Here is a 26,858-nt window from a genome sequence, read left to right as displayed (position 1 = left end):
AATAGTGCTCCTCTTGTCGGCTCAGTCACTGGAGGACAGAGCAATCCACGCTCTCTTGTGACCCAGCCCCCTGATCCTTCCAGAGGGCTCGGGAAGTCACCCTTGTGTCTGTCCCCAGAGCTGAGATTTACACTCCCTAACCCATACACGGAACAAGGCACATGCTTCCCAGGGTATGAGGACAGTTGGGTGGGGGAGGGATAGATACCATGCTCCCTCCTACCAACTCCCCCAACTACCATGCCTTGGCATCAGACACAGGGGTATAAAAGCGTGGGTAATAATACTTATGCTGGTAAGTTGCAGTTATCCTTTTTCTGGGGAAGAAGGATAGGAGATACAGAAGGAAGGAGGACAGACAGTCATACATACAGGAGTTTGTCATGAAGGGCCATACGCAAGTAAATCCTTTGTAAATCAGTTGTTCCTCAAAAGAAAAATACATCATTGGTTTGATTAAAGCAACAATTATTTGTCTTCTCACTTTATATGTCTTATCTCTTTGCTGCTTTTCACTCTTTCACAGGAAACACTTGTGAAACATCAACAGCACCTACAGAGGCAAAGGGATGTTGTCGCATACAGGATGAAGAAGCTAGCAGCTAAGCAGGTTGACTTTACAGTAAGTCAATGATTGTCTGGTGAATGTCTCTCGTCAGAAGCCTGAAGAACACTTGTTGGCATCCTATTCTATTTCGTTTAGATTCAGAGCTGGGGTGAGTTCCATTGCAATTCATTTCAATAAGTTTTATGGAACATTATGTCTGAGGGATAGGGAGTTTTGGGAGATGGTGAAATAGACCTACAAATGCGTTGAATTGCAGCAATGGTTTTATAGGCTTTCCAAAGATGGCATAGTCACTTGCCACTGTGAATCTGTATCTTTAAAAATATTATTTCCATTGCACTGCTGTCAAATGTTCTAATTATGACCATTTCACATGACCCCTCCCCCACTTCAGAAGAAGACCAATGCACTGAAGGAGAAGATTAAGAAGAAGTATGAGGACATGAAGAGGGTTCTGGATGAGGACCTGCGGATCACGCTGACCCAGCTGGACATGGAGTATCAAGCCACAGAGTGCACCATTGAGGACAGAATAGAGCGCTGCTACCACCTCAGTCAGGAACTTGACCAGGAGATAGCCCAGCTCAGCACCCAAATGGAGAAAGAGCAGACAGATGACAAGGTGAAGGCCGTCTGAACATAACATAGGGACATTCTAATTTCACTCACATGCCTGTAACTATCACATAAAGAGTGTGATAGCAAGTTATGCACACTTACTTCAAGTTTGGATTTGGCCCGTAGAAGCAGGGTTGGAGTCATTTCTGAATTCAATTGCTGATCAAATTCAATTATTGATTTAAATTCTAATTAAATAGTTCCCAGGTTGCAGAATAGGAATTTCAGTATAGGAAACAGAATATAATTACATGAAGAAGCTTTCACCCTACATGAATGCCATGTTTGTACGAAGTCCTGATATTCATATTCGACTTACCTTGCAAAATCTAAAAGTTATGCTAGGACGCTACAATCTACATGGGTGTCAATGGAGAGGCTAATTTAGTCCAATTTATTGAAACAAATATTTGGTAGCACTTTATAATATCTCCACATAATAAAACATTTAAAATGGATAAGTAAGTAGTTTATTCATATTTTATGAATCATTTATGAATCATTACTCCCACATTTGTAAATGTTAGTAACCTGGTTATTCAAACATTTATAAACAACTTTTAAAGTATTTAAAACCATTTACTAATCATTAGTTACATACTTTTGTGTGGCCCTATCTAAAGTGTGGGATATTTATACTTTATAAATAATTATTGTGTGAAGATTGTAATTTCTCACAAAAAGCTGGACATGCCATTGGTAGGTCCGAGCAGTACTGGATGCTCCTTAAGGTCTCAAAATGCCCCCTAGAACATACCAATGGTTAACCTTTTTCTGCCTGTCCGTTCGAAAATCAGAAACATTTCCAGTGGTTGTCACATCAATATCTCTGGGCTGCAATCATCACATTTTACATAAAACCCCTCTTTTGATAGGTTAAATTATGCATTAATAATATATGATTGGTTTATGGGTTAAGGGGCGGGAATTAGCCTCAACACGAATATTGCTAATTTGAGGCAGCTGCCACAGGGAGGCGCTTCTCCCCCCCTTCGATTTGACTTTGGCAGCTCCATCATTCAAATTTGGAGAAAAATATCAAGGTAAGAAACTGTATGTAATTCGTTTTTATGTTAGTAACGATAATATTTACATTTTAGTCTGTTTTTTCAGATTGAGTAGATGAGTCTGTGAAATGAACTTTCTACCAAGCCAAGCAGTAGAATCAGCTTGAATATGAGTTGACCATTTCTGAGGTAAAAGTTATTATTATATGATCAATGACATCTATATATTTTAAGTACATGAAAAGATTTAAGAAACTTTATGAAATATTCTCAGATAATGGTAGCTATCTAGCTAGATTGCTAGCTAGCCACCTAACTAGCTATGATGTGCTAGCCTGTGTTGTTCAAGTAAGTCACCCAAAACAAAGCAAGGTAGCCTACTTGATGTTAATGTTTGATAACTACAAAATACAATGCATTTGTCAATGGGTGTTAGAGCTAGAAACGAACTGGCTAGTGAGTATACAGTACCTTCAGAAGTATTCAGATCCCTTGAGTTTTTCCACATTTAAGTTAGGTTACAGCCTACATTTTTTAACATTTCTAGAAATCTGTTTTCACTTTGTCATTATGAGGTGTAGATTGCTGAGGAATTAAAAATACATCTATTTTAGAATAAGTCTGTAATGTAACAAAATGTGGAAAAAGTCAAGGTGTCTGAATACTTTCTGAAGGCACTATATTGTGTCCCTAGCTAGCCTGCTAAAAGGGAAAGGGTTGCTGTGAAGAAAAATTGGGTGAGTACATTTGAATAGCTAGTCATATCCCCATAGCTAGTCATCCCCTGCTGGCTGTATATTATTAGGTGTCTGTTTATCTGTGATATGAATCCTATAAAATATTAAGCCTTCTGGCTGTTGATTCCAAGAATTAATGTAATGTTATAAACCTAATTATAATAGCTTAGAAATAATGGCTTTGGTGGTCAGCTTGGTAACTAAATGTTCCTGGTCTAGCTGGTTTGTGACTGCTACTTACAGGTATACATTATCATATTATTTCAGTTATGGACTATCAGATATACAATTATATGGCATGTTTTCCCAAATGTTATAGTGAAAACCTTTGTATAATAACATGAAACATTGTCACCATGCGATTGTTAACTTGTGGATACAATATTCAATTTCATTGATGATTCCCTTTTTTATGTACTGAAGTGTATTCTGAATATAACTTTAAGTCAATCTCACTCTAGGGGTTGTCACTGATTTACATTTTAAATATTAATGTTCATTGTTTGTCTTTATGTTTGAGTTTTGGAAATGGACAGAGGATACCATTACCAGCGGATACCATTACCAGCGGATATTACAGTCCCTGTCCATGAGGAGGAGGACACTGACGCCAGATGTCATTGCTTCGGAATGCCTGCAGGATGAGGAGGACCATGAAGGCACGGCCTTCTTAGAGAAAGATGCCCATGATGCTGAGCTACTCAGTGAAGAGGAGAATGAAGAAAATTAGATCAAGAATTCAGAGGAAGTTGAGAAGCCACCACCTGAGGCCTCTCAGCCAAGCTCTTCAACTGAAAGGTAACTATAAAATTATGTGTTACTGATATGTCTTATCAGGCCTTCATACAGTGTCCTCAGAAAGTATTCACACCCCTTGACCTTTTCCACATTTTGATGTGTTAAAAATATCAATTAAATATATAAAAAAATTGGTCACTGGCCTACACACAATACCCCATAATGTCAAAGTGGAATTCTGTTTTTCAAAATTGTTACAAATGTGAACAAAAAGTCATGCTTAAATATCTTGAGACAATAAGTACTCAACACCTTTGTTCTGGCAAGCCTCAATCAGGAGTAAAAATGTGCTTAACAAGTCACATAATAAATTGGACTCACTCTGTGTGCAATATTATTGATTTAAATTATTTTTGAATGACTACCTCATCTCTGTACCCCACACATATAAATATTGTTAAGGTCCCTCAGTCGAGCAGTGAATTTCAACCACAAAGACAAGGGAGGTTTTCCAATACCTCGCAAAGAAGGGCATCTATTGGTAGATGGGTAAAAATAAAAAAGCAGACATTGAATATCCCTTTGTGCATGCTGAAGTTATTAATTATACTTTGAATGGTTTATCAATATACCCAGTCACTACAAAGATACAGGCATCCTTCCTAACTCATTTGTCAGAGAGGAAGGAAACCGCTCAGGGATTTCACCATGAGGCAATGGTGACTTTAAAACAGTTACAGAGTTTAATGGCTGTGATGGGAGAAAACTCAAGATGGATCAACAACATTGTAGTTACTCCACAATTCTAACCTAATTGACAGAGTGAAAAGAAGGAAGTCTGTACAGAATAAAACTATTTCAAAACATGCATCCTGTTTACAACAATGCACTAAAGTAGTACTGCTAAAAAAATGGCAATGCAAATAACTTTTTGTTCTGAATACAAATTGTTATGTTTGGGGCAAATCCAATACAACACATTACTGAGTGCCATATTTCCAAGCTTAGTGGTGGCTACACCATATTATAGGTATGCTTGTAATTATTAAGGACTGGGGAGTTTTTCAGGATAAAACAAGAAACGGAATGGGTAAAGCACAGGTAAAATTCTATAGGAAAACTTGGTTCAGTCTGTGTTTCACCACACTGGTAAATGAAGGCACCTTTCAGCAGGACAATAACTTAAAAAACAAGGCCAAATCTACACTGCAGTTGCTCTCCAAGAAGACAGTGAATGTTCCTGAGTGGCTGAGTTACAGTTTGGACTTAAATCTAGTTGAAAATCTATGGCAAGACCTGCAAATGATTGCCTAGCAATGATGAACAACCAATTTGAAGAATTATTAAAAGAATAAATGGGCAAATGTTGAGAATCAAGGTGTGGAAAGCTCTTAGAGACTTACCCAGAAGGACTCGCAGCTGTAATCGCTGCCAAAGATCAACTCAAACTGGACCCTAAACTCATCGAGATGGAGAGGGCGCATAGGAGTGGCACGTTCTTCCCGATGGACTGCCCAGTTCTATAGTGGTGAAACTGCTCGGGTTCCAAGACAAGGAGATTTTCAGGAGAGTCAAGTGTCTGAAGGGAACCAAAATCTTCATCAATAAAGACTTTCCCAAAAATGTTCTCAAAAGAAAGGAACTGCTGCCATAATGAAAAAAGGCAACATCGCATACCTGAAGTATGATCTGATGTGGATAAAATATTTACAGCCTTTAGTGGTGCAGTGGTCTAAGGCACTGCAGCTCAGTGCTAGTGGTGTCACTGATTCCAGGAGGTATTACAACCGGCTGTGATTGGGAGTCCCATTGGGCGGCGCACAATTGGCCCAGCGTTGTCCGGGTTAGGGTTTGGCATCTTTTTAGATTAATCCAAAGCGTTTGGCACGGTTAATTTAAATTGCATTATTACGGTTTTCATGATTATACATATAATTGCTTATATAGTTATGTTTTTGATAGAGAACAACTTGTTCATGCAAATGGCTGTGCATCAACCAGGGCCAAGATATCCTGTGGTGTGCCACAAGGTTTGATAATTGGACCTTTGTTATTCCTAATCTATATCAATGACCTTGCTGCTGTGTCTTCTACCGTATTTCACATTCTCTTTGCTGATGATACTAATTTGATTTTATCGCACAATAATTATGATTCACTAATTAATGAAACCACCTCAGGTATGGGCAAATATTTTAATGGTTCAAGATAAACAAATCATCTTTAAATGTAAAAATAAAGTGCAGGTTTATTGTATTCACTAGTAAGAATAAGGAATATTGTGAAGAAAGACTGAATCTCAGTTGGTGGGAATGAAATGTATCAAGTCACATCCACTAGATTCCTCTGAGTTCTAATTGATGAAAAGTTGTCCTGGAAAGATCATATTCAATTTGTCTGTAGCAAAGTGATGAAATCTGTTGGTATTATCAGAAAGATTAGTGGTTTGGTTGATCAGACTTGCTACCTAACTCTAAATTATAGCTTAATGATTTGTTGTGTGGTTTTCATATAAGCCCTCTTGGGCTTCCAACCTCACCTACACACACAATTTTTTACAATTTGCCCCAAAGTTTTGAATCAAGTGTCCTTTTTTGTACCAGTTGATAAACCATGTGCCATGGAATTGGTGCATCGAAAATCTCCTCCCATTTATTTTGCAACCTGTATGGCGCAGCTGTCAACATTTTTGTCCTTAGATGAAACTGGTATATTTTTCTATTTATGCCAGTTCCTTTCAGCCAATTTGTATCTTTAACATGTGGCAGGCAAACAACTTCCCTACCTTCTCCCTTTCCACTTGCCTCCTCCATTTGTGGTAGTGCTGCAATCAGTTGGTTGTAAATTTGGATTGAGCAGATATTCCCATATATTTTCGCTAACTGCATATGTGACATAACTCCTCCATTTGTATTTATAATATCATTAATACATCTAATACAATTGTACTTTTTTTTAACATGAAGTATGTTTTTTTTTATTCGTGTTTAACCATAACATTTGTTGAAATCTTTTCTGGAGGATAAAACTGAAATTGTAACCAGCTTTGCATGGCTTGTTAAAACTTCTTAGAGATAGGGGTCAGCATTTCTACTTTTTTGATAAAAAGCGTGCAAAATTTCAACTTCCTACTACTCATGCCAGGAATATGTTATATGCATATGATTAGTAGGTATGGATAGAAAACACTCTGAAGTTTCTAAAACTGGTTCAATCATGTCTGTGACTATAACAGAACTTATGTAGCAGGCAAAACCCCAAGGAAAAACTGTTCAGAAAAAAAGAAAAATCCCTCTGACAGTTCCCTGAAATGTCTTTGTCAAGGGAAATTAGATAACGCCCAGTTTACAGTTCCTACAACTTCCACAGGATGTCACCAGTCTTTGGAATTGGGTTGAAGTTAATTATTGGTGAAACGAAGAAGAGGCACTTCCTGGCAGAGGTTACACTGTGGATAGTTATGTAAGAGAGAAAATCGTGCATGTATTGGTGACTTGCTGTTATTGAATACAGATCGCCCCGTCAACAATTTGATCAATTATATAGGTATAGGTATATCAATTATACCTAAAGTTGGATTACAAAAGTAGTTTATAGACAACTTTTGAAATGTTTTGTAATGACGTTGCGTTTTGGAAAGCTGTTTTTTTTTCTGGATCAAACGGGCTTTATAAATGGACATTTTAGGTATACATGGACGGAATTAATCGAAAAAAAGGACCAATTTTGATGTTTATGGGACATATTGGAGTGCCAACAAAGAAGCTCGTCAAAGGTAATGCATGTTTTATATTTTATTTCAGCGTTTTGTGTAGCGCCGGCTACGCAAATTATTTTGTTTACATCTCGTTCAGGTGGTTCGGGGGGGGGGGGTGCATGCTATCAGATAATAGCTTCTCATGCTTTCACCGAAAAGCATTTTTAAATCTGAAATGCTGGCTGGATTCACAACGAGTGTAGCTTTAATTGAGTACCCTGCATGTGTGATTTAATGAAAGTTTGAGTTTTATCACGTATTATTTGAATTTGGCGCTATGCATTTCCCCAGGCTATTGGCCACACGAGACGCTAGCGTCTCCATATCCCTAAGAGGTTTTAAGAAAGGGCAATACTTTCAACAAAATTTCATTCTCAATTAGTCGGAAATGAGAAGTTGTAATCTGTATGAAGGCAAAAGGCCATTTTTGAATGAAGAATGGGCCTTAATAATATACTGGAGAACCATTTGGGGTTTAAGTATAATGTATGTATGAGTGAAGCGTTTAGAGAGAGGTGTAAAGCTTTAATATTAAATCATTTTAGTCCCCCAAACTCATATTTAATTAAAAGTAGGCACATTTAATTTGTCTGGCTTAGCATTCCAAATAAAATAAAATATTTTTTGCTCATGATTTAAAAAACTCTATCTGGAGTAGGCAGTGCCATTAGTACGTATGTAAACTCTGATAGGACCAAAGAGTTAATCAATGTAATTTTTCCAAAAATAGACAAGTATTTACCCCTCTGTGGTTGCAGAATCATATCTATTTTTGCAAACTTTCTATTGAAATTAATTGTGAGTTCATTTTTTTTTGAGTTATGAGATGTGTATACCAAGTATGTCTACTTCACTTCCGCTCATTTTATTTGTCAACTACAAGGTAATGTAAACACTATTTTTTTATGATCCAATACGTAATATGGTACACTTGTCATAATTAGGTTTTAAGAAAAGTGATCAAGATCTTTGATGAGACTGCGCAGGGATCCAGATTGTGGACTTAAGAAAAAACTAGTCATCGGCATACATTGACACTTCTGTTTTTATCCCCTGGATTTCTAACCCCTTGATGTTCTTGTTGGATCTAATTTTAATATCTAGCATTTCAATGGCCATAATAAATACAGTGCCTTGCGAAAGTATTCGGCCCCCTTGAACTGTGCGACCTTTTGCCACATTTCAGGCTTCAAACATAAAGATATAAAACTGTATTTTTTTGTGAAGAATCAACAACAAGTGGGACACAATCATGAAGTGGAACGACATTTATTGGATATTTCAAACTTTTTTAACAAATCAAAAACTGAAAAATTGGGCGTGCAAAATTATTCAGCCCCTTTACTTTCAGTGAAGCAAACTCTCTCCAGAGGTTCAGTGAGGATCTCTGAATGATCCAATGTTGACCTAAATGACTAATGATGATAAATACAATCCACCTGTGTGTAATCAAGTCTCCGTATAAATGCACCTGCACTGTGATAGGCTTAAAGTGGTTCTATGGACAGACACTCCAATCTCCGCTGTGGAGTTTTGCAGCTCCTTCAGGGTTATCTTTGGTCTCTTTGTTGCCGCTCGTATTAATTCCTACCTTGCCTGGTCCGTGAATTTTGGTGGGTGGCCCTCTCTTGGCAGATTTGTGTGGTGCCATATTCTTTCATTTTTTTTAAATATTGGATTAACGGTGCTCTATGGGATGTTCAAAGTTTCTGATATTTTTTTTTAACCCAACCCTGATCTGTACTTCTCCACAACTTTGTCCCTGACCTGTTTGGAGAGCTCCTGTTTGGAGAGATCTTATTTTGGGGCTTCATAGCAAAGGGGGGTGAATACATATGCATGCACCACTTTTCCATTTTTAATTTTTTACTTTAATTTTTTTCATTTCACTTCACCAATTTGGACTATTTTGTGTATGTCCATTACATGAAATCCAAATAAAAATCTATTTCAATTACAGGTTGTAATGCAACAAAATAGGAAAAACGTGAAGTTCGATGAATGCTTTTGCAAGGTACTGGTTTTTACATCTGGGGTTGCTGTACATACAGTTTATGTCAGAAGTTTACAGACACTTGTGCATGACACAAGTAATATTTCCAACAATTGTTTACAGACAGATTATTTCACTGTATCTCAATTCCAGTGGGTCAGAAGTTTACAAACACTAAGTTGACTGTATCTTTAAACAGCTTGGAAAATTCCAGAAAATGATGTCATGGCTTTAGAAGCTTCTGAAATGCTAATTATCATAATTTGAGTCAATTGGAGGTGTACCTGTGGATGTATTTCAAGGCCTACCTTCAAACTCAGTGCCTCTTTACTTGACATCATGGGAAAATCAAAATAAATCAGCCAAGACCTCAGAAAAAGAATTGTAGACCTCCACAGGTTTGGTTCATCCTTGGGAGCAATTTCCAAATGCCTGAAGGTGCCACATTCATCTGTACAAACAATCGTACGCAGGTATTAACTCCATGGGACCACGCAGCCGTCATACCGCTCAGGAAGGATACGCGTTCGGTCTCCTAGAAATGAACGTACTTTGATACGAAAAGTGCAAATCAATCCCAGAACAACAGCAAAGGACCTTGTGAAGATGCTGGAGGAAACAGGTACAAAAGAATCTATATCCACAGTAAAACGAGTCCTATATCAACATAACCTAAAAGGCAGCTCAGCAAGATAGAAGCCACTGCTTCACAATCGCCATAAAAAAGCCAGACTACGGTTTGCAACTGCACATAGGGACAAAGATTGTACTTTTTGGAGAAATGTCCTGATGTCTGATGAAACAAAAATGTAACTGTTTGGCGGTAATGACCATCATTATGTTTGGAGGAGAAAGGGGGAGGGTTGCACGCCGAAGAACACCATCCCAACCGTGAAGCACGAGGGTGGCAGCATCATGTTGTGAGCGTGATTTCCTGCAGGAGGGACTGGTGCAATTCACAAAATAGAATTATGAAAAATTATGGTTTATTGAAGCAACATCTCAGACATCAGTCAGGAAGTTAAAGCTTGGTCGCATATTGGTCTTCCAAATGGTCAATGACCCCAAGCATACTTCCAAAGTTGTGGAAAAATGGCTTAAGGACAACAAAGTCAAGGTATTGGAGTGGCCATCACAAAGCCCTGACCACAATCCTATAGAACATTTTTGGGCAGAACTGAAAAAGCATCTGCGAGCAAGGAGGCCTACAACCCTGACTCAGTTACATCAGCTCTGTCAGGAGGAATGGGCCAAAATTCACCCAACTTATTGTGGGAAGCTTGTGGAAGGCTACCCGAAACGTTTGACCCAAGTTAACCAATTTAAAGGCAATGCTACCAAATACTAATGAAGTGTATGTAAACTTCTGACCCACTGGGGGAAAAAAGCTGGAATAACTCATTCTCTTTACTATTATTCTGACATTTCACATTCTTAAAATAAAGTGGTGATCCTAACTGACCTAAGACAGGGAATTTTTACTCTGATTAAATGTCATTAATTGTATTACATTTATTTGGTAAAGGTGTATGTAAACTTCCGACTTCAACTATATCTCACTTGGTCAGGGCTTTTCAACATTCATATACCCACTAGTTCTAATGTATCCATGATCTTTGTTATCTTCTTAAGTGCTTGCGGGTGATAGTTTGTGGAATGATTTCCTTCACGATCCATTGAGGTACTTTAACCGTATTATAATCTCCCACCATAATAATTGATTTCGTTGCTTGTGATCTCAATAGATTATTATATATATTTTCGAAAAAGTGTGGATCATCATTATTTTGCCCATATTGATTAATTAGCCATATCTGTTTTTGGTCCAATAGCATATTTAAAGTAATCCATCTTCCTTGCGGATCTGTTTGCACAGTTTGCACAATCGGATCAAAATTTGCATTAATGAGTATAATAACCCCTCTTGAGTTTCTTTGCCCGTGACAAAAATATATTTCTCCTTCCCAGTCTTTTTTCCACCCAACCTCATCTATATTTGTAGAATGAGTTTCCTGTAAACAATAGATATTATTTTTCTTTTAGCCATATAAAAATGTATCTTTTTTATGATCTGCCAATGCTAAGCAATTATATCTTGCTATACTTACTTCCCCACTTACCATAATGATACCCACGTTTCAATTAAACTTACCACAACCAATGTTTTTAAACATACCATTAAAAAGCACCATGATGATTAAGTGTCCATATAACTTTAATATAATAACTTGCACTGTTAAGCATACTGTATCTGCAACTTTGTAAACCTCCAATTGTCCTAATATTCCACCCACTAAAACCTCCCCCCATATCTAGGTCTGTTGTCACTAAGACCATCAGACCATCTCCCTGACCCATGATGCACCTTTGCGTCCTAAGGCAAACCCTTGGTCACCAATTGACGTTGGCCAGAGGGAAATATGGGCAGTCCTATGATAACATAAATATCTATGAGGATGCTTAAAAGGACTAACCAAATACCATGGAAAACAGTCAGAAAAAAATAAATAGTCCTTCCGGAACCAATTTGGCCAGATCCAGTACCTCTCTTGGCATGAATGTTTTTTCTCTCACTTTTTGCAATGTAAACATTTGAATAAAATAGATAATTTGAGTTTCTTCTTCGTTAATTCTCCTGCCCCCCAAAAAACACAATGTGAAAAAGTTGATTTTCATTACAGGCCTGATAGTCCAAGAGTTAATTCGGGTTGGGCCGACCCGGGCTTATGGTTTGCGCAACATTGTAACCTACAGTATATTTGAGACAAGCGGGCACTGTGTGAGAAGTGCACCTGTTTCTCTCACAGAACTAGAAGATTAACTTTTTATGATCTTTCTCCATTTCTCTGCTCTGATAGCCATGAGCCTGCAACTCTCATCTCTCCAGTGTTGCCCTTTGTAATCTATTTCCTTATAGAATCATAGCCGTGCGAATGGTTCTGGAGGAGCTGCATCACCCCTAATAAATTTGCTAAAGTTATAGAATTAGTGCTATCTGTTCAGAACGAAATGAAATAATTTAGAATAGCCTACTACACCTTTAGAAGGTCTATAATTTACCCATAGAGGATCTCTTATTAAAAATAAAAAAAATCTGTCTCATAACCCCTTACACCCAAGTGTTTCAAAACTCCTTAACGTTGGTGGCAGCTCAGTTGCTGTCACGACTTCCCGAAGTTGGCTCCCCTGCCTGTTCGGGTGGCGCTCGTCGTCCCCAGGCTACTAGCCGGTATCGATCCCTTTTTCGTTGTCTGTTTGTTTTGTCTTATTAGTTTCACCTGTGTCCTGTTGTATGTGCTTAATGGGCTTCCTTATTTAAAGTACGTGTACCCGCCCTTGTTTTGTGCGGGATTGTATTTATGTTATGTGTGTGCGTTAGGTAGAGGTGATATATTTCTGGACCTGGCACCCTGTGTTGTGGGTGGTCCACATTATTGGCCGCGCTCTGTGTTTTGGGCTTGTTATTTTTTGTGCCACATTAAAGTGCACCTTTTCCAGTGGAACTCTCTGCACCTGATTCCTTCCTCACCCACCTAGTCCCGCGTGACAGTTGCCACCAACGTGGTGTTTACAAAAAACTTCATTTTAACAATGAATTAGCACAAAATACAGAGGATGTTTAAGAAAATACAGTATATTGAACATAAGTGACCTTTCTACCAAAACCAAAGTGTGGATTGCAGTCACTTAGAGCAGTCTAATCTCAGTTAACCCAGAATTAAAATATTGTGTAATTTGGTCAGCTGTGTGATTAAATTTTGGGTCTAAAGGTGTTAGAAATTGGGAGTTCCGGTTTGCGAAGTCTTCACCCTCAGCTCTTCCTCATGTCCTTGCAACAGTTATTTCACAACAGTTTTTGTGATAAAAATGTTCTATATGTTCCCTTTAACATCCAGTTTTGTGTGCTTATTCTTTTACCATTGATACATTTTAGGCTATTTTGAGATCGTGAGGTACATCAGGTACTGCTGGAAAGTCTACCAATGGCATATGCATCTTTTTGTAAGAAATAACACTGATCACTGAAAATATTTATAAAGTATTTATAAAGAATAAATAGCCCACACTTTTGATGAGGCCACGCAAAAATATTTAAATAATGATGAATGGAGTAATGATTAAGTTATTATAAAGTGCTACCAAATATTGTTTCTAAAAAGTACTTACAAAAACCTGTAGTTAATAAATGATTCCAGTGGTTGATGTTCATGCTGAAGTTAAATGTGGGCCCTTATGCTTTGTCATCATTGTTAGTGAATGAGTGTAAATGTCTGGAAAATCACAAGCTATATAATGGGAAATCACATATATATTAGCAAAAGCTAACAAAGTGCTACCAAAATGGGGGCCTAAAGCTAGCTGACAACCTAGCTAAAGGATGGCAGTAGTGACGGATGTTGTTGTGTGCTCATTGAATGGCAAGGCAAGGGAAGCACATATCATGTTTTAAATGTCCTTCTTACAGGTGGGAGCTAGCATTGCGGTAGAATTGGGAACCAGCATGGGTCCTATTTGGTAGATTTGATTGAATCTGGATGCAATAAACCAATATAACTTTCAGATTGATTATGATTTGATCTCTGGCCTCTAACTGCTTTGTAATCTCCATACAGGATGCGGAAACGGAGAGAAGGTATGTATCAGGAAACACATTTTTTGGTTACAATTTGGAACTTTCATGAACACCTCTTTCCATGACATTGACTGACCAGGTGAATCCAGGTGAAAGCTATGATCCCTTATTGATGTCACTTATTAAATCCACTTCAAAGTGGAGATGAAGGGGAGGAGACAGGTTAAAGAAGGATTTTTAAGCCTTGAGAAAATTGAAACATGGATTGCGTATGTATGCCATTCAAAGGGTGAATGGGCAAGGCAAAATATTTAAGTGCCTTTGAACTGGGTATGGTAGTAGGTGCCATGCGCACCAGTTTGTGTCAAGAACACAACCATGGGAAGCATTGGAGTCAACGCTTTCAACCCCTTGTAGAGTCCATGCCCTGACAAATTGAGAGTGTTCTGATGGTCAAAGGGGTGGTGAAATATATTTTCTTTACGGAGTGGAGTGGCTGCGTGACCAGACTCTCAGGACGCCTGCTAAAATACCGTACCTTCTGCACATGTGCTACTCTGGTGCTGCTCCCCCCTCCCTTCCTGTTCTACTCACCCTGAGGTGATGATCAGATGTCTTTGTCCGTTGTAAGACATATTGTACATACAACGACATGATCAACCATACAAATCGAATTTACCTCCTACACACATTGTAACCTGAGTGCAGCAGACTGATCACATGTTGAGAAAAACTCTGGTTACCGCCAGGTGCCAAATGTTTGGCTGCTCAGAAGTGGAAAAGGCTACTCTTGCAAATGTCAATGATGTACTGTCGAATAAATCGTGTGTTCCATGATCATTGAAAAGCTGTAATGCTCCGGGTGTCGTGGGTGTGGAGTCCAATGCAGGAGACAGAGAGTTCAATGCTGTGCGTCTTTTAATAGCACCTAACGCACCACAGGGTGCTCACAAAAGTTACGTTCCCAAACACAGGGAATCAAAATGTACAATGGAACAAATCACGACCAGGCACAAAACACGTACCTCTACAACAGAGCCGAAGGTTACATAGAAATAATCCCGCACAACAACCAGGCGGGCCGGCTGTCTAATAAAGACAAACTAATTAACCCTACACAGGTGCTACCACTAAACATACAAGGAGGGGGAGGAAAAACAATCAGTGGCAGCTAATAGGCCGGTGACGACGACCGCCGAGCGCCACCCGCCCGGGAAGAGGAAACACCCTCGGTCGGACTCGTGACAGTACCCCCCCCCCGACGCGCGGCTCCCGCAGCGCGCCGACACCGGCCTCGAGGTCGCCCCGGAGGACGAGGTGCAGGGCGATCCAGATAAAGGCGATGGAAATCCCTCGACATGGAGGGATCCAAGATGTCCCCCACCGGTACCCAGCACCTCTCCTCCGGACCGTACCCCTCCCAGTCCACGAGGTACTGCAGGCCCCTCACCCGGCGTCTTGAGTCCAGAATGGCCCGGATCGTGTACGCCGGGGTCCCCTCGATGTCCAGAGGGGGGGGAGGGACCTCCGGTACCTCACTGTCCTGCAGGGGACCAGCCACCACCGGCCTGAGGAGAGACACATGAAACGAGGGGTTAATACGATAATAGGAAGGGAGTTGTAATCGATAACACACCTCGTTTATTCTCCTCAGGACTTTAAAGGGCCCTACACACTGGGGACCCAGCGTCCGGCAGGGCAAGCGGAGAGGTAGGTTTCAGGTCGAGAGCCAGACCCTGTCCCCCGGTACAAACACGGGGGCCTCACTGCGGTGGCGGTCAGCACTCCTCTTCTGCCGCTCCACTCGCTTGTCGTAGAGAGTCCTGGATGGCCCTCCAGGTCTCCTTGGAGCGCTGTACCCATTCCTCCACCGCAGGAGCCTCGGTCTGGCTCGGATGCCATGGTGCCAGGACCGGCTGGTACCCCAACACACACTGAAAAGGGGATAAGTTAGTAGAGGAGTGGCGTAGTGAGTTCTGAGCCATTTCAGCCCAGGCAATGTATCGTGCCCACTCCCCTGGCTGGTCCTGGCAATACGACCGCAGAAACCTACCCACCTCCTGGTTCACTCTCTCCACCTGCCCATTACTCTCTGGGTGATAACCGGAGGTCAGGCTGACGGAGACCCCCAAGCGTTCCATGAACGCTCTCCATACCCGAGACGTGAATTGGGGGCCCCGATCAGAAACGATGTCCTCCGGCACCCCGTAGTGCCGAAAGACATGGGTGAATAACGCCTCCACAGTCTGTAGGGCTGTAGGGATACTGGGCAACGGGAGGAGACGGCAGGACTTAGAGAACCGAACCACAATCACTAGAACCGTGGTGTTCCCCTGAGACGGCGGAAGATCGGTCAGGAAATCTATGGACAGATGTGACCATGGCCGCTGTGGAACGGGAAGGGGTTGTAGCTTCCCTCTAGGAAGGTGCCTAGGAGCCTTACTCTGAGCGCACACTGAACAGGAGGAGACATAACCCTTAACGTCCTTAGCCAATGTAGGCCACCAATACCTCCCCCGAAGGCTCCCCACTGTCCTCGTCACCCCAGTGCGACCCGAGGAAGGTAGGACGTGAGCCCACCGAATCAGTTTGTCCCGAACACCAAGCGGCACGTACCTTCGCCCCGCTGGACACTGAGGAGGCGCGGGTTCAGCCCGTAACGCCCGCTCGATGTCCGAGTCCACCTCCCATACCACTGGGGCTACCAGCTTTGAGGCGGGAAGGATGGGAGTAGGTTCGGTGGACCCATCCTCCGTGTCGTAAAGGCGGGACAGTGCGTCAGCCTTTACGTTCTGGGAGCCCGGTCTATAAGACAAAGTAAACCGGAACCGGGTGAAGAAGATGGCCCACCTTGCCTGACGTGGGTTAAGTCACCTAGCTGCCCGAATATATTCCAGATTTCTTCCTTGAGAAGAAAGCGCAGGGGCGGAGTTTTGGTGGTGTACCCGAGCGCTGTGATAGCACGGCACCCACCCCAGCCTCGGACGCGTCCACCTCCACTATGAATGCTAGAGAGGGGTCCGGATGCGCCAACACGGGCGCATCAGTGAACAGCGCCTTCAACTTGTTCAACGGGCCCCCCTTCAGCAGTGAGGTAATGGGAGCCGCTACCTGGCCAAAACCCCGGATAAACCTCCGGTAGTAGTTGGCAAAACCCCAAAACCGCTGCACCTCCTTTACCGTGGTCGGAGTCGGCCAATTACGCACGGCCCTAATGCGGTCACCCTCCATCACTACCCCCGAGGTAGAAATGCGATATCCCAGAAAAGAGACGGCTCGTTTATAGAACACGCATTTCTCAGCCTTGACGTATAGGTCATGCTCCAGCAGTCTACCAAGCACCTTGCGCACCAGAGACACATGCGCGGTGTGAGTGGCCGAGTAGATCAGAATGTCATCGATATAAACAACCACTCCCTGCCCGCACAGGTCCCTGAGAATCTCGTCTACAAAGGATTGAAAAGATCCAGTTTTGTGAATAACTGCGCTCCGTGGAACGATTCCACCGCCGTAGCGATGAGAGGTAGAGGGTAACTATACCCCACTGTGATGGCGTTTAGACCTCTATAATCGATACACGGACGCAAACCTCCCTCCTTTTTCCTCACAAAAAAGAAACTCGAGGAGACGGGTGAAATGGAGGGCCGAATATACCCCTGCGACTCCGTGACATATGTCTCCATTGCCAACGTCTCCTCCTGGGACAGCGGGTACACGTGACTCTTGGGAAGCGCAGCGTCCACCTGGAGATCTATCGTACAATCCCTTCCCGGTCGATAAGGTGGTAATTTAGTCGCTTTCACTTTACTGAAAGCGATTGCCAAATCGGCATACTCGGGGGGAATGCACACCGTGGAACCCTGGTCTGGACTCTCCACCGATGTGGCACCGATGGAAACTCCCAAACACCTTCCAGAACACTCCTCTGACCACCCCTGGAGAACCCCCTGCCTCCACGAAATATTAGGATTGTGCCGGGCCAACCAGGGAGTCCCCAGCACCACTGGAAACGCAGGCGAATCAATAATAAAGAAACTGATACGCTCCCTATGATTCCCCTGCGTCACCATGTCCAGTGGGACCGTGGTCTCCCTGACCATCCCTGACCCTAATGGCCGGCTGGGTTCTGGGTGAGTTTGATGCTGACTCACCTGGGGTGACCGAGAAGCGTTCCGCCTGCCATCTCTACTCCCAGACGGACCCCCCCAGCACCGATCAGACGTGTGTCCTCTCCGACCACAGTTGGTGCAGGGAAGGCCTCCTCCTCCGGTACCCCTCGGCGCAGCCCCTCCCAACTCCATCGGAATGGGAGCGGAGGGGCTGGGTGGTGGAACGCACAGGACCCTCTCTGAACGCCCGCGGGCAGCCAGCAGATTATCCAGTCGAATGGACATGTCAATCAGCTGATCCAGTGACAGAGTGGTGTCCCGACACGCTAACTCCCGGCGGACGTCATCTCGGAGACTACACCTGTAGTGGTCCATGAGGGCCTTGTCGTTCCACCCAGATCCGGCTGCCAAGGTCCGGAACTCCAGCGCGTAATCCTGGGCGCTCCTCCTCTCCTGCCTGAGATGAAATAGTCGTTCTCCCACCGCTCGGCCGTCTAGAGGGTGATCAAACACGGCACGGAAGCGGCGGGAAAACTCTGGGTAGTGCTCCCGCGCTACCCAAACACCCTCGGTCGGACTCGTGACAGAAGCAAAATAACAGTTTTATGTTATTGATGGTTAAAACACAGATTCTTTGGCCCCAATGCAATGTAAATACAGGACTAGGCTACAAGTTACATGTAGGCTAGGTTATGTTGTCTTGTAGGCTAAATGCATTTGGTCATGTCGTCCTAAAGTAGCCGGCAAAACATATATTTCAGTGGAGGCTGCTGAGGGGTAATACGGCTCTAATTGTGGCTTGAATGGAGCGAATGGAATGGCATCAAACACAAGAAAGACACGTGTTTGATGTATTTGATAACATTCCACCTATTCCGCTCCTGCCATTACCATAAGCCCCTCCTCTCCAATTAAAGGTGCCACCAACCTCCTGTGATATATTTTTTGCAATGTTTATTTCAAATCGCCTCTGTGTTTTTATTTTATCTGAGCAGCGGCTACTGTAAAAGTAATGCACATGCAGAACATTAACGTAATTGCTGAACTATAAGCCGCTACTTTATTCCCACGCTTTGAACCTCGCGGTTTATACAATGACGCGGCTAATTTATGGATTTTTCCCGCTTTCACAAGATTCACAAGAGCATTGTCAAAAAATCCACTATCATCAACGGGTTTCGAAAGGCTGGACTGCTGCGTGTTGAAGGGGCAGCATGAGCTCAGCGGGGTATTTGCCTCCGGATGAAAGTGACGAGAGCGACAATGAAAATGATCCAACATCGGATGAAGCAATTCTGAGGCTATTCATCTCTGACACCGAAGGAGATGACTTCAGTGGTTTCAGTGCACAGGAGGAGGAAGATAGTGACCAAGTTCATTTGTTTCAATGTACCGGTAGGCACCTGCGGCTTATAGACATGTGCGGCGTATTTATATACAAAATACATATTTTTTTATAATTCAGTGGGTGCGGTTTATATTCAGGTGCGCTTAATAGTCCAGCAATTATGGTATATGGTTGTTTAGCTATAGGGAAGAGGCGTCCTGGGGGATGGGGTGGGACGATCTAGTCAATTTATTAATAGTGTTTACACTTTTTATAATGTATTGTATATTTTATATTGTATTGAATATCTTAATGATCTTGACTAAGTATCGGCCATCTTGAGTGGAAATTGATACATAAAAGGAAACATCCTATAATAAACCTTCTCATAAGACATTGTAAAGGCTCTAATCTTGGCAACCCAGAACCAAATCTTGCATGAGTACTGGTTCTAGGATGTTGAGATTGGTGCAGGCGGCAGAACCAGGGCGGATCTTCTTAATGCTTACTTACTTATATTGCTTGTTAACTGTGCTTATTCATGAAAATGATCATAACGTGTTGCCCATTTTTCTGTTAATGGTGTTTGCTGTGTGAGTATGACATCACATGTTATGTATGTTTTTGCATATGTACCACAATGGTCAAATAAACCTACATCTAAGGGTATCTGTGTGTGTATGTACCAATTTCTCTGCTTCCTTGTCTCCAGAATAGCAGAGACGATGAAGGCTACAGATCCAGAATTGCTTCAGGTGGATGAATTTAAGAATGAACAGCTCTTGAGTTTAACCATCAACCTCCTGCTTTTCATCCGGTCCCAGGTCCCTGTCACCAAGAAACTCTTTCAGAGCTGTGAGTTCAATATCAATTTATTTAAAGATCCTGTGCAATCACTTTTATTACATTAAGTGTTCATTAAGCCACAATATTAAGATTTATAAACACTTTTCAAAATATTTTTTCCTCCAAAATATGTTTACAATCTGTTTTTTTTTTAAAACTGAAATGAATTGATTGCTTTTAAGTGGGAGGATATTTATTGTCCAGGACCACAGCTGTGGTTCATTCACTTTTTCAGCCATGCTGTTGGCACTTAAACATCGTAAATGGGTGTACTAACCATCAAACATTATTGTACAATGTTGTAATTCACGTTGGCGTCAGCAAAGTTTTTTGGACATGATTTTTCACCAAAATAATTTAACAAGCTTTATTCTCGTATGTTGGTCGTTTGGGAAGCTTTGAGTTGTCATGTGTATTAAGGTGTTTGTAGTCGGACAAAACAAGTATCGTAATGGATATGGGCAATTGTCCTGATACTATAAGAATCCTAGTATTTTTTTGTTATTATCGGGAAAAAAAATAATTTCCATGTGCCAGTGCAAATCTTTCTAATCAAGTGCGAGGTGCTACGTGGTCTAAATAACTCAAACTGTCTAGTTTGCCTGTCTGTAAAAAGATCCTGCTGCACTGAATGGATCACTTCTCCTCTCATATTTCAGTCTGTCATTTAGATTGCTGCTGCCTCCTGTAAGCCTGCTACTATGATAAAACAGGATGTTTGCTAGCATAGTATCTAACAAGCGGGGCGAGGGTAGGGAAAAAAATATAAAATGCTGATGCGCATTCTGACTGAGTGACAGCCAACTTGTCTGCCCGCTGCAAGTTGAGGACACACAGACACACAGCTTTTTAGGTCTATAAATGCGCAGGAAGATTTAGGTGTTTTGCCAACATCTACTTTGGCATATTAAAACACTTTCATGTTTATCGATCACGAGTATCTTCCAACTATCAACTGTCATTTTACGAATACAATTACAAATACGAGTATGGCCAGGTCGACACACCCCTATAAAGCAGATCAATCAGATGGCCTTCCTACCGGTTCTAAACTATGGCGACATCATCTATACGAATGCAGCTGCCGCTCGTTTTAATCACGGGCGGTTTTGCATTCACCATTGCATTCTCTACACTCTATTTTCTGTAACCCAGAGCAGAGTCACTATATTACATAACTGGGTTATTTTGACCCAGCACTGTTGGGTTACGTGAATGACCTAACACGTTGGGTTACTTTATTTACCCAAAAATGTGGTTATTTTGACCCAGCTGTGGATTGCTTTTTACTCTTTTGCTGGGTTATTGTTATTCATGTATTTTTGACCCAGCAGTGTGTTATTTCTTACTTTATTGCTGGTGAATTTTTTTAGAGTCTGTACATTTTCTAAAGGTAGCAATCCGTCTAACAACAACAATCAATTTTACAACGTTACTACACAGTCTATGAAATTCTTAAATTGACATGTGGCCAATCATGACAAATTGTAGATAAAATGTTTATTGGCAGATATTAATATCAGCTACAAAATTAACTCATGCTAATGATAAAAGACAAATAAGGAACACACAAATAAACAAAAACTTGAGGCACAATCCATAATTTGAAAAACACAGCAGCCCTAGCAATTAAAATTAAAGCTGAGGAAAGGGGCTGAAGAAATGTAAACACTTTACCCTCTACTCACCCAACCCCTACCAGGTATACATTTTCAATTGGAATTGCTGTAAAACAACAACGAATGATGGTGAATGCCAGGGAGTAGAGGTGATTGTCCCTGAGAATGAAGGGTCAAGAGACCCGACTCTTGTTCTTTTGGTCGCCTGGCGGAGATATTCAGCCATATTTGTGGTATTAGGCCCGAGACGAAGTGGCATGGGAAACTGTGCCAATATATCCTCCAAACACCGGCTTCAAGGGCATTATCACTTTTATACAACGAGTTACCAACATATTAAAATAATGACTGACATATCTTCATAATTGTTTTTATTTTTATGAATTTATTCATACTATTTCATCCTTCCACAAGATATAGTCCCGACACAAATCTAGGGTTGCTACCCAAGCTGGCTGGTTGTTCATTCTATCAGTTTGGTTGCTAGACTCAGTCGTTCAGTCTTTTTGTTCTGTATCTATGGGCGCGATCCAGTCGTTCTTCCAAATGTTTCATTGCCATACTGGCTGGCAACATTCTTAACCCTTGCCTGCTAGCTAGCCAACTATGGCTTACTTACAGTCACGCCAAAAAGTGCAGCCAGAATAACAGCAAAGTATGCATTTGTTTAAGCTGTTTTCTAGTGACATGAGCTAATGAGGTGCGATTTCGCCTGGCATTGAAAATGTGCTCACTCATCAAGACACTGTTGTTCAGAGGAGCTAGCAAACAACACAGCTAACACATTCACTTAAAATTGAAGCTGGAAAGACTGAAAACTAGCTGCACTTCGTTTCTTTTGACCTTTTTTCAATTGACATTTGTTTGTATACTGATCATACATAAAATGTATGCCAGCTGACTCATGATTTTGACAGGCTAAGAAACGCTGCCTGCCTGTCTGTCTCATCCCGACAATTCCTTACTATGGGACAGCTGGAGATCGGATTTGAATATTGAAACAAAGTTGCAAATGTCGGAGAGACAGAAAGCAAGGTTTAAAAAAATCTCACCGCTGTTGAAAATTAATTGTTAGTCTAAAAGAAATGTGATATAATGTCTAGATACTTTTTATAGTGGAGATCAAGTTTATAACGTGCCTTGCTGGGCTGATGAGACAGTGGATTGCGCAGTCAGATGGAACAGAGTAAATAGGCATTTTAATGTCAGATTTAGCCGGTGGTAACTTGTGGAATAGACACCGGATGGAATGTAGTTTTAACCTATCAGCATTCAGGATTAGACTCACCCATTGTATAATATTCAATATTCCACGTATTCCATGTATACTTACAGGACATTATGACTCTTGGGCCTCATCAATGCATGGGTGGGCAGTCTTCTTTTCAACTCGTTACACTGTTGGTGGGAAAAACACTCTCAGGACCATGTTGTCTTTAGTATCTGGGGGACAAAGACATAACAAGCTTTTATGGGGCAGACAAAATGGATAAAAGTGGATTAACATTTGAGACACTACTTTAATTTCTATATGTAGCTTCCTGACCTCGGTACACTGGGGGTGGGAGAAACACTCTCATGACCATGTCCTCTTTGTAGACAAACAAATTAACGGTTTAATTGCTCACGCAATAAAAATATCATGCATTCTGATGAACGCTGTTGACAGCAGAAACCTATTCTCTTTATAGTGTTATTAGAAATATGTATTTAATTGCTCAATTTGTGTGTTTTACTTAGATGCCTCTGACGTTGTCCTTGACCCTACCACTGCCCACCCGAAACTTATAATTTCCCCTAAGGGTGACTTGGTAGAGTACACGGACACCTGGCAAGAAGTCCCAGAGAACCCCTCACGCTTCGACACCACCCTCAATGCCATCAGCCGACAGGGCTTCCGAGAGGGACGTCACTACTGGGAGGTACAGGTAAGTGGGAAGACCTACTGGGAGATAGGTCTCACCTACCCAAGCATCCCACGCAAGGGCCGTGAGGAGGACTGCTGGCTGGGCCGTGGAGACGAGTCTTGGGCAATGGAGTTCTTTAATGGGGACTACACAGCATGGCATGACAGGGTGGCCCATGCGCTCCCTGTGGTGGCCGGACAGCACTTCACTCGCATCGGCATTTACTCTAGCTTTCCCGGGGGCCTGGTGTGCTTCCTGGGGGCCGACACCATGACCCCTCTCCACTGTTTCTATGTCGCCACCTTCACCAATGTCCTCCACCAGGCTGTGTGCCCCGGGCACGACAATCAGGGGTCCAACTGGAAGCCCCTTAAGATTTGCGATGCCTCACGCTCTGCCCCTACCCTCTGATGGAGGACAAATGCAATGGGTGGAGGGAATGGGGGTGGTATATCACTTTTTTTTGTGTTATGAACCATGCACACCAAGTCAGATTTTTTTTCTGCACACCTGGCCTGACTGTCTGGTGCTGCAATCTTATGTCCACTTCCAATCTAAACAAGTTTGTGTATGTGTCCATTTTTTTAAATAAAAAATTCACCTGACCTATAACAGATCAGGCTGACTAGCCTATATTGAAACACCCACCTAATGTTGAAACATGTGTTGCTATACCCTTTGGACTTTGTGTGCAGGTTTTTAGGCAAAGTTTTCATTTAGCTAAATTGATTTATTGTAAATTCAGGATTAGCATGTGTATGCAACATTTGTACGACAAAAATAACACACTATTCTTTTTACAATACAATTCTTCATGTTTAATGCAATAAAGTAGTGTTTACATAGTCATCCCTTTGATGTTAAGTAATTTAAACATTGTATTGCCCCAGATTCAAAAGGAGCCATAGTAAATTCACAATATTTCCCTTTTTTAGGAAATTTGTCTTCCTTTTCTATATAATATTTTTTACATTTTTCTTTTGAAATATATTCCTGAGTACAATAGCATTAAACCTGGAAAACATTTAAAATATGATTTCCCCCTTCAATTCCACTCCAAAACAAGTGGAGCAAACACTCCTTTTAGTACAGGTTGGGCACTACATCACTGATTCATGTGTCGAGAGGATTCAAGAGTGCCATCTGTGTGATTGAAAGGTATGTGTGGAATGGGTAACATGTCTACTCGGTTGCCACAGTTCACTACTGTGGCTTATAGAATTATTTTGTAATCATGAAAAAAATCTAATAAGAAAATTACTGATGAAATTAAACAAAGAATGGAAAAAGATAATGGCAAAGAAATTCAAGATGGCACCGAATGTTTTCCCAAAGTTACTAGTAATCCGTAGTTGCAATCCTGTAAATTGTGCTGGAACGTTGCAGAAACATTGGAACAATGCAGTGTGCGAATTAGTTCAGGTGAATTGTGAATGATAAGAATTGAACCACCAGAAATAGCTGCCTCTGCAGATGACAGAGTATTTCTGGCTTTGGGACAACATGAATATGCAATAACAAACTTAAATCTGTGTATGTGTGCTTTTTAAGGGCAACAAAGCTCTGGCAATTGAAGATATTTATGATCAAATGTATGTGACTACCTCTTCATGTCAAGAAATGTTCCCTTCCCTCCAAACCTAAAGAAATACCCTTTGGCACAAATACTGTTAGCTGTGATCTTTGCCAATAAATCAAATGCTTGTACAAAAGCTGGAAAAAATTAGCAATTTTCAGATATAACTGAATCCATCCCCTAAACCTTTAACAACCCCACAAAAATGGCAGCAAATTTTCTGGGTCGGTAAAATACATATATTTCACACAGCCTGTCGACAAAGATCCGATCAAATGTGATATCATTATTCTTTGGAATAACCTGAAGAAGAGGCAAGTATCACCACCAACACATGAACGCAGAGTGCCACTGTAGAAATTAATTTGAAGAGATTGTTTTCTGCTCAGCTACGCTATGTGCAAAAAGGCATTCTCGCCCAAACGGCGCAGTGTCACACTGTGCCTGGATCATCCCTGAATTTTTAGGCCGCTTGGTCAGTGTGTGGATTAGTCAGTCTCGTCAGTTAGTCGGTCTGTCAGTCTGTGGTGTTCATTGGCGGTCAGTTGAAATGCAGTTATTTTGTCAGCATGGAGACTACGCAGGGGATCTGCTTTTTCTCGCTGAATCATGGGTCCTCGGAGCAGGACTCGAAGCTGGTGACCACCATGTAGTTGACACGTGTGAGGATCTGCATGATCTCCAGCTGCTTGCCAAACTCATTGAGGACTTTGCAGAGTGCCTGAACAAACCAGGAGCCGCGCCCAGGGTTCCTCCACGAGTAGTACCCTACTCTCTCCAATTGACACTGATGTCAGCACATACACACACACAACTATGTTTCCAGCCAGAGTTTTAATGCGAGTAAAGTCATAACGTTTAAGAAGAATCACGACAGCTGTGATGGAATGCAGACAGATCATTTGATTGTTCGTCATGGTGGGATCCTTTTGTGTCAGTAAAATTAATTACACCTTTATGCACAAATATGGCTATAATAGCCATCATATCAAAGTAAATGTGGAGTCACGCGATGATATGGTGTGTGGTTCTACGACTCGGGGAAACCATGCAGTTTATTAGGCTACAGAAGAAATAAAATATTATGAACTTCACAGGGTGGTGAATGTGCACGGTGATGAGCTTGATTCCAATAAATATTGTGGGTCTGGTGACATGATGAGTGATGCTTGACTGCCATTTGACAAATAATAATATTCTCGCTTATTCATAATGATCTCATCATGTAGACTAGCCTACCTGCATTGTATCTATGAGCTGTTGGCTAGACCGCAGGAGCCAAGACCAGAGTAGGCACATTTGCTATTTAACACAGCTGTTTTTTTGACAAAACTATTGGTAGAGTTGAAAATGCATTCGAAACACATTGAACTTATTCAGTACATGAAAACTTAAGAAAATTGATTGATTTTATATCTGAAAAAAGTCAGTTTGGTGAAAACACACCACTGGTGGGAAAATTTGAATATTTTGTTTATGCAGA

At 41.6% G+C, this 26,858-nt stretch overlaps 1 protein-coding gene across 1 annotated transcript; it reads left to right on the top strand.

Annotated features, from left to right (window-relative positions):
• The first annotated feature begins 272 nt into the window (after positions 1 to 272).
• On the top strand, positions 273 to 24,648 carry LOC109865987 (zinc-binding protein A33). Its single transcript, XM_020454511.2, has 6 exons — positions 273 to 401; positions 527 to 622; positions 963 to 1,190; positions 14,032 to 14,051; positions 20,140 to 20,282; positions 23,633 to 24,648. Exons 1-6 carry the CDS (start codon positions 384 to 386, stop codon positions 24,208 to 24,210), a joined length of 1,083 nt encoding a protein of 360 aa, XP_020310100.1. The 5' UTR covers positions 273 to 383; the 3' UTR covers positions 24,211 to 24,648.
• The last annotated feature ends 2,210 nt before the right edge of the window (positions 24,649 to 26,858 follow it).

This window comes from Oncorhynchus kisutch, linkage group LG20 (assembly GCF_002021735.2).
Source record: "Oncorhynchus kisutch isolate 150728-3 linkage group LG20, Okis_V2, whole genome shotgun sequence".
Classification (NCBI taxonomy): domain Eukaryota; kingdom Metazoa; phylum Chordata; class Actinopteri; order Salmoniformes; family Salmonidae; genus Oncorhynchus; species Oncorhynchus kisutch.
Note: the sequence above shows the minus strand (reverse complement) of the source record. Positions and strands in the feature narration are given on the sequence as shown.

What these genes read in the sequence shown, in the direction of transcription:
- LOC109865987 (XM_020454511.2), top strand. An exon ending in AAGAGCAGACAGATGACAAG is followed by an intron (nt 1,191 to 14,031) that starts GTGAAGGCCGTC and finishes ATCTCCATACAG; the next exon opens with GATGCGGAAACGGAGAGAAG. An exon ending in GATGCGGAAACGGAGAGAAG is followed by an intron (nt 14,052 to 20,139) that starts GTATGTATCAGG and finishes CCTTGTCTCCAG; the next exon opens with AATAGCAGAGACGATGAAGG.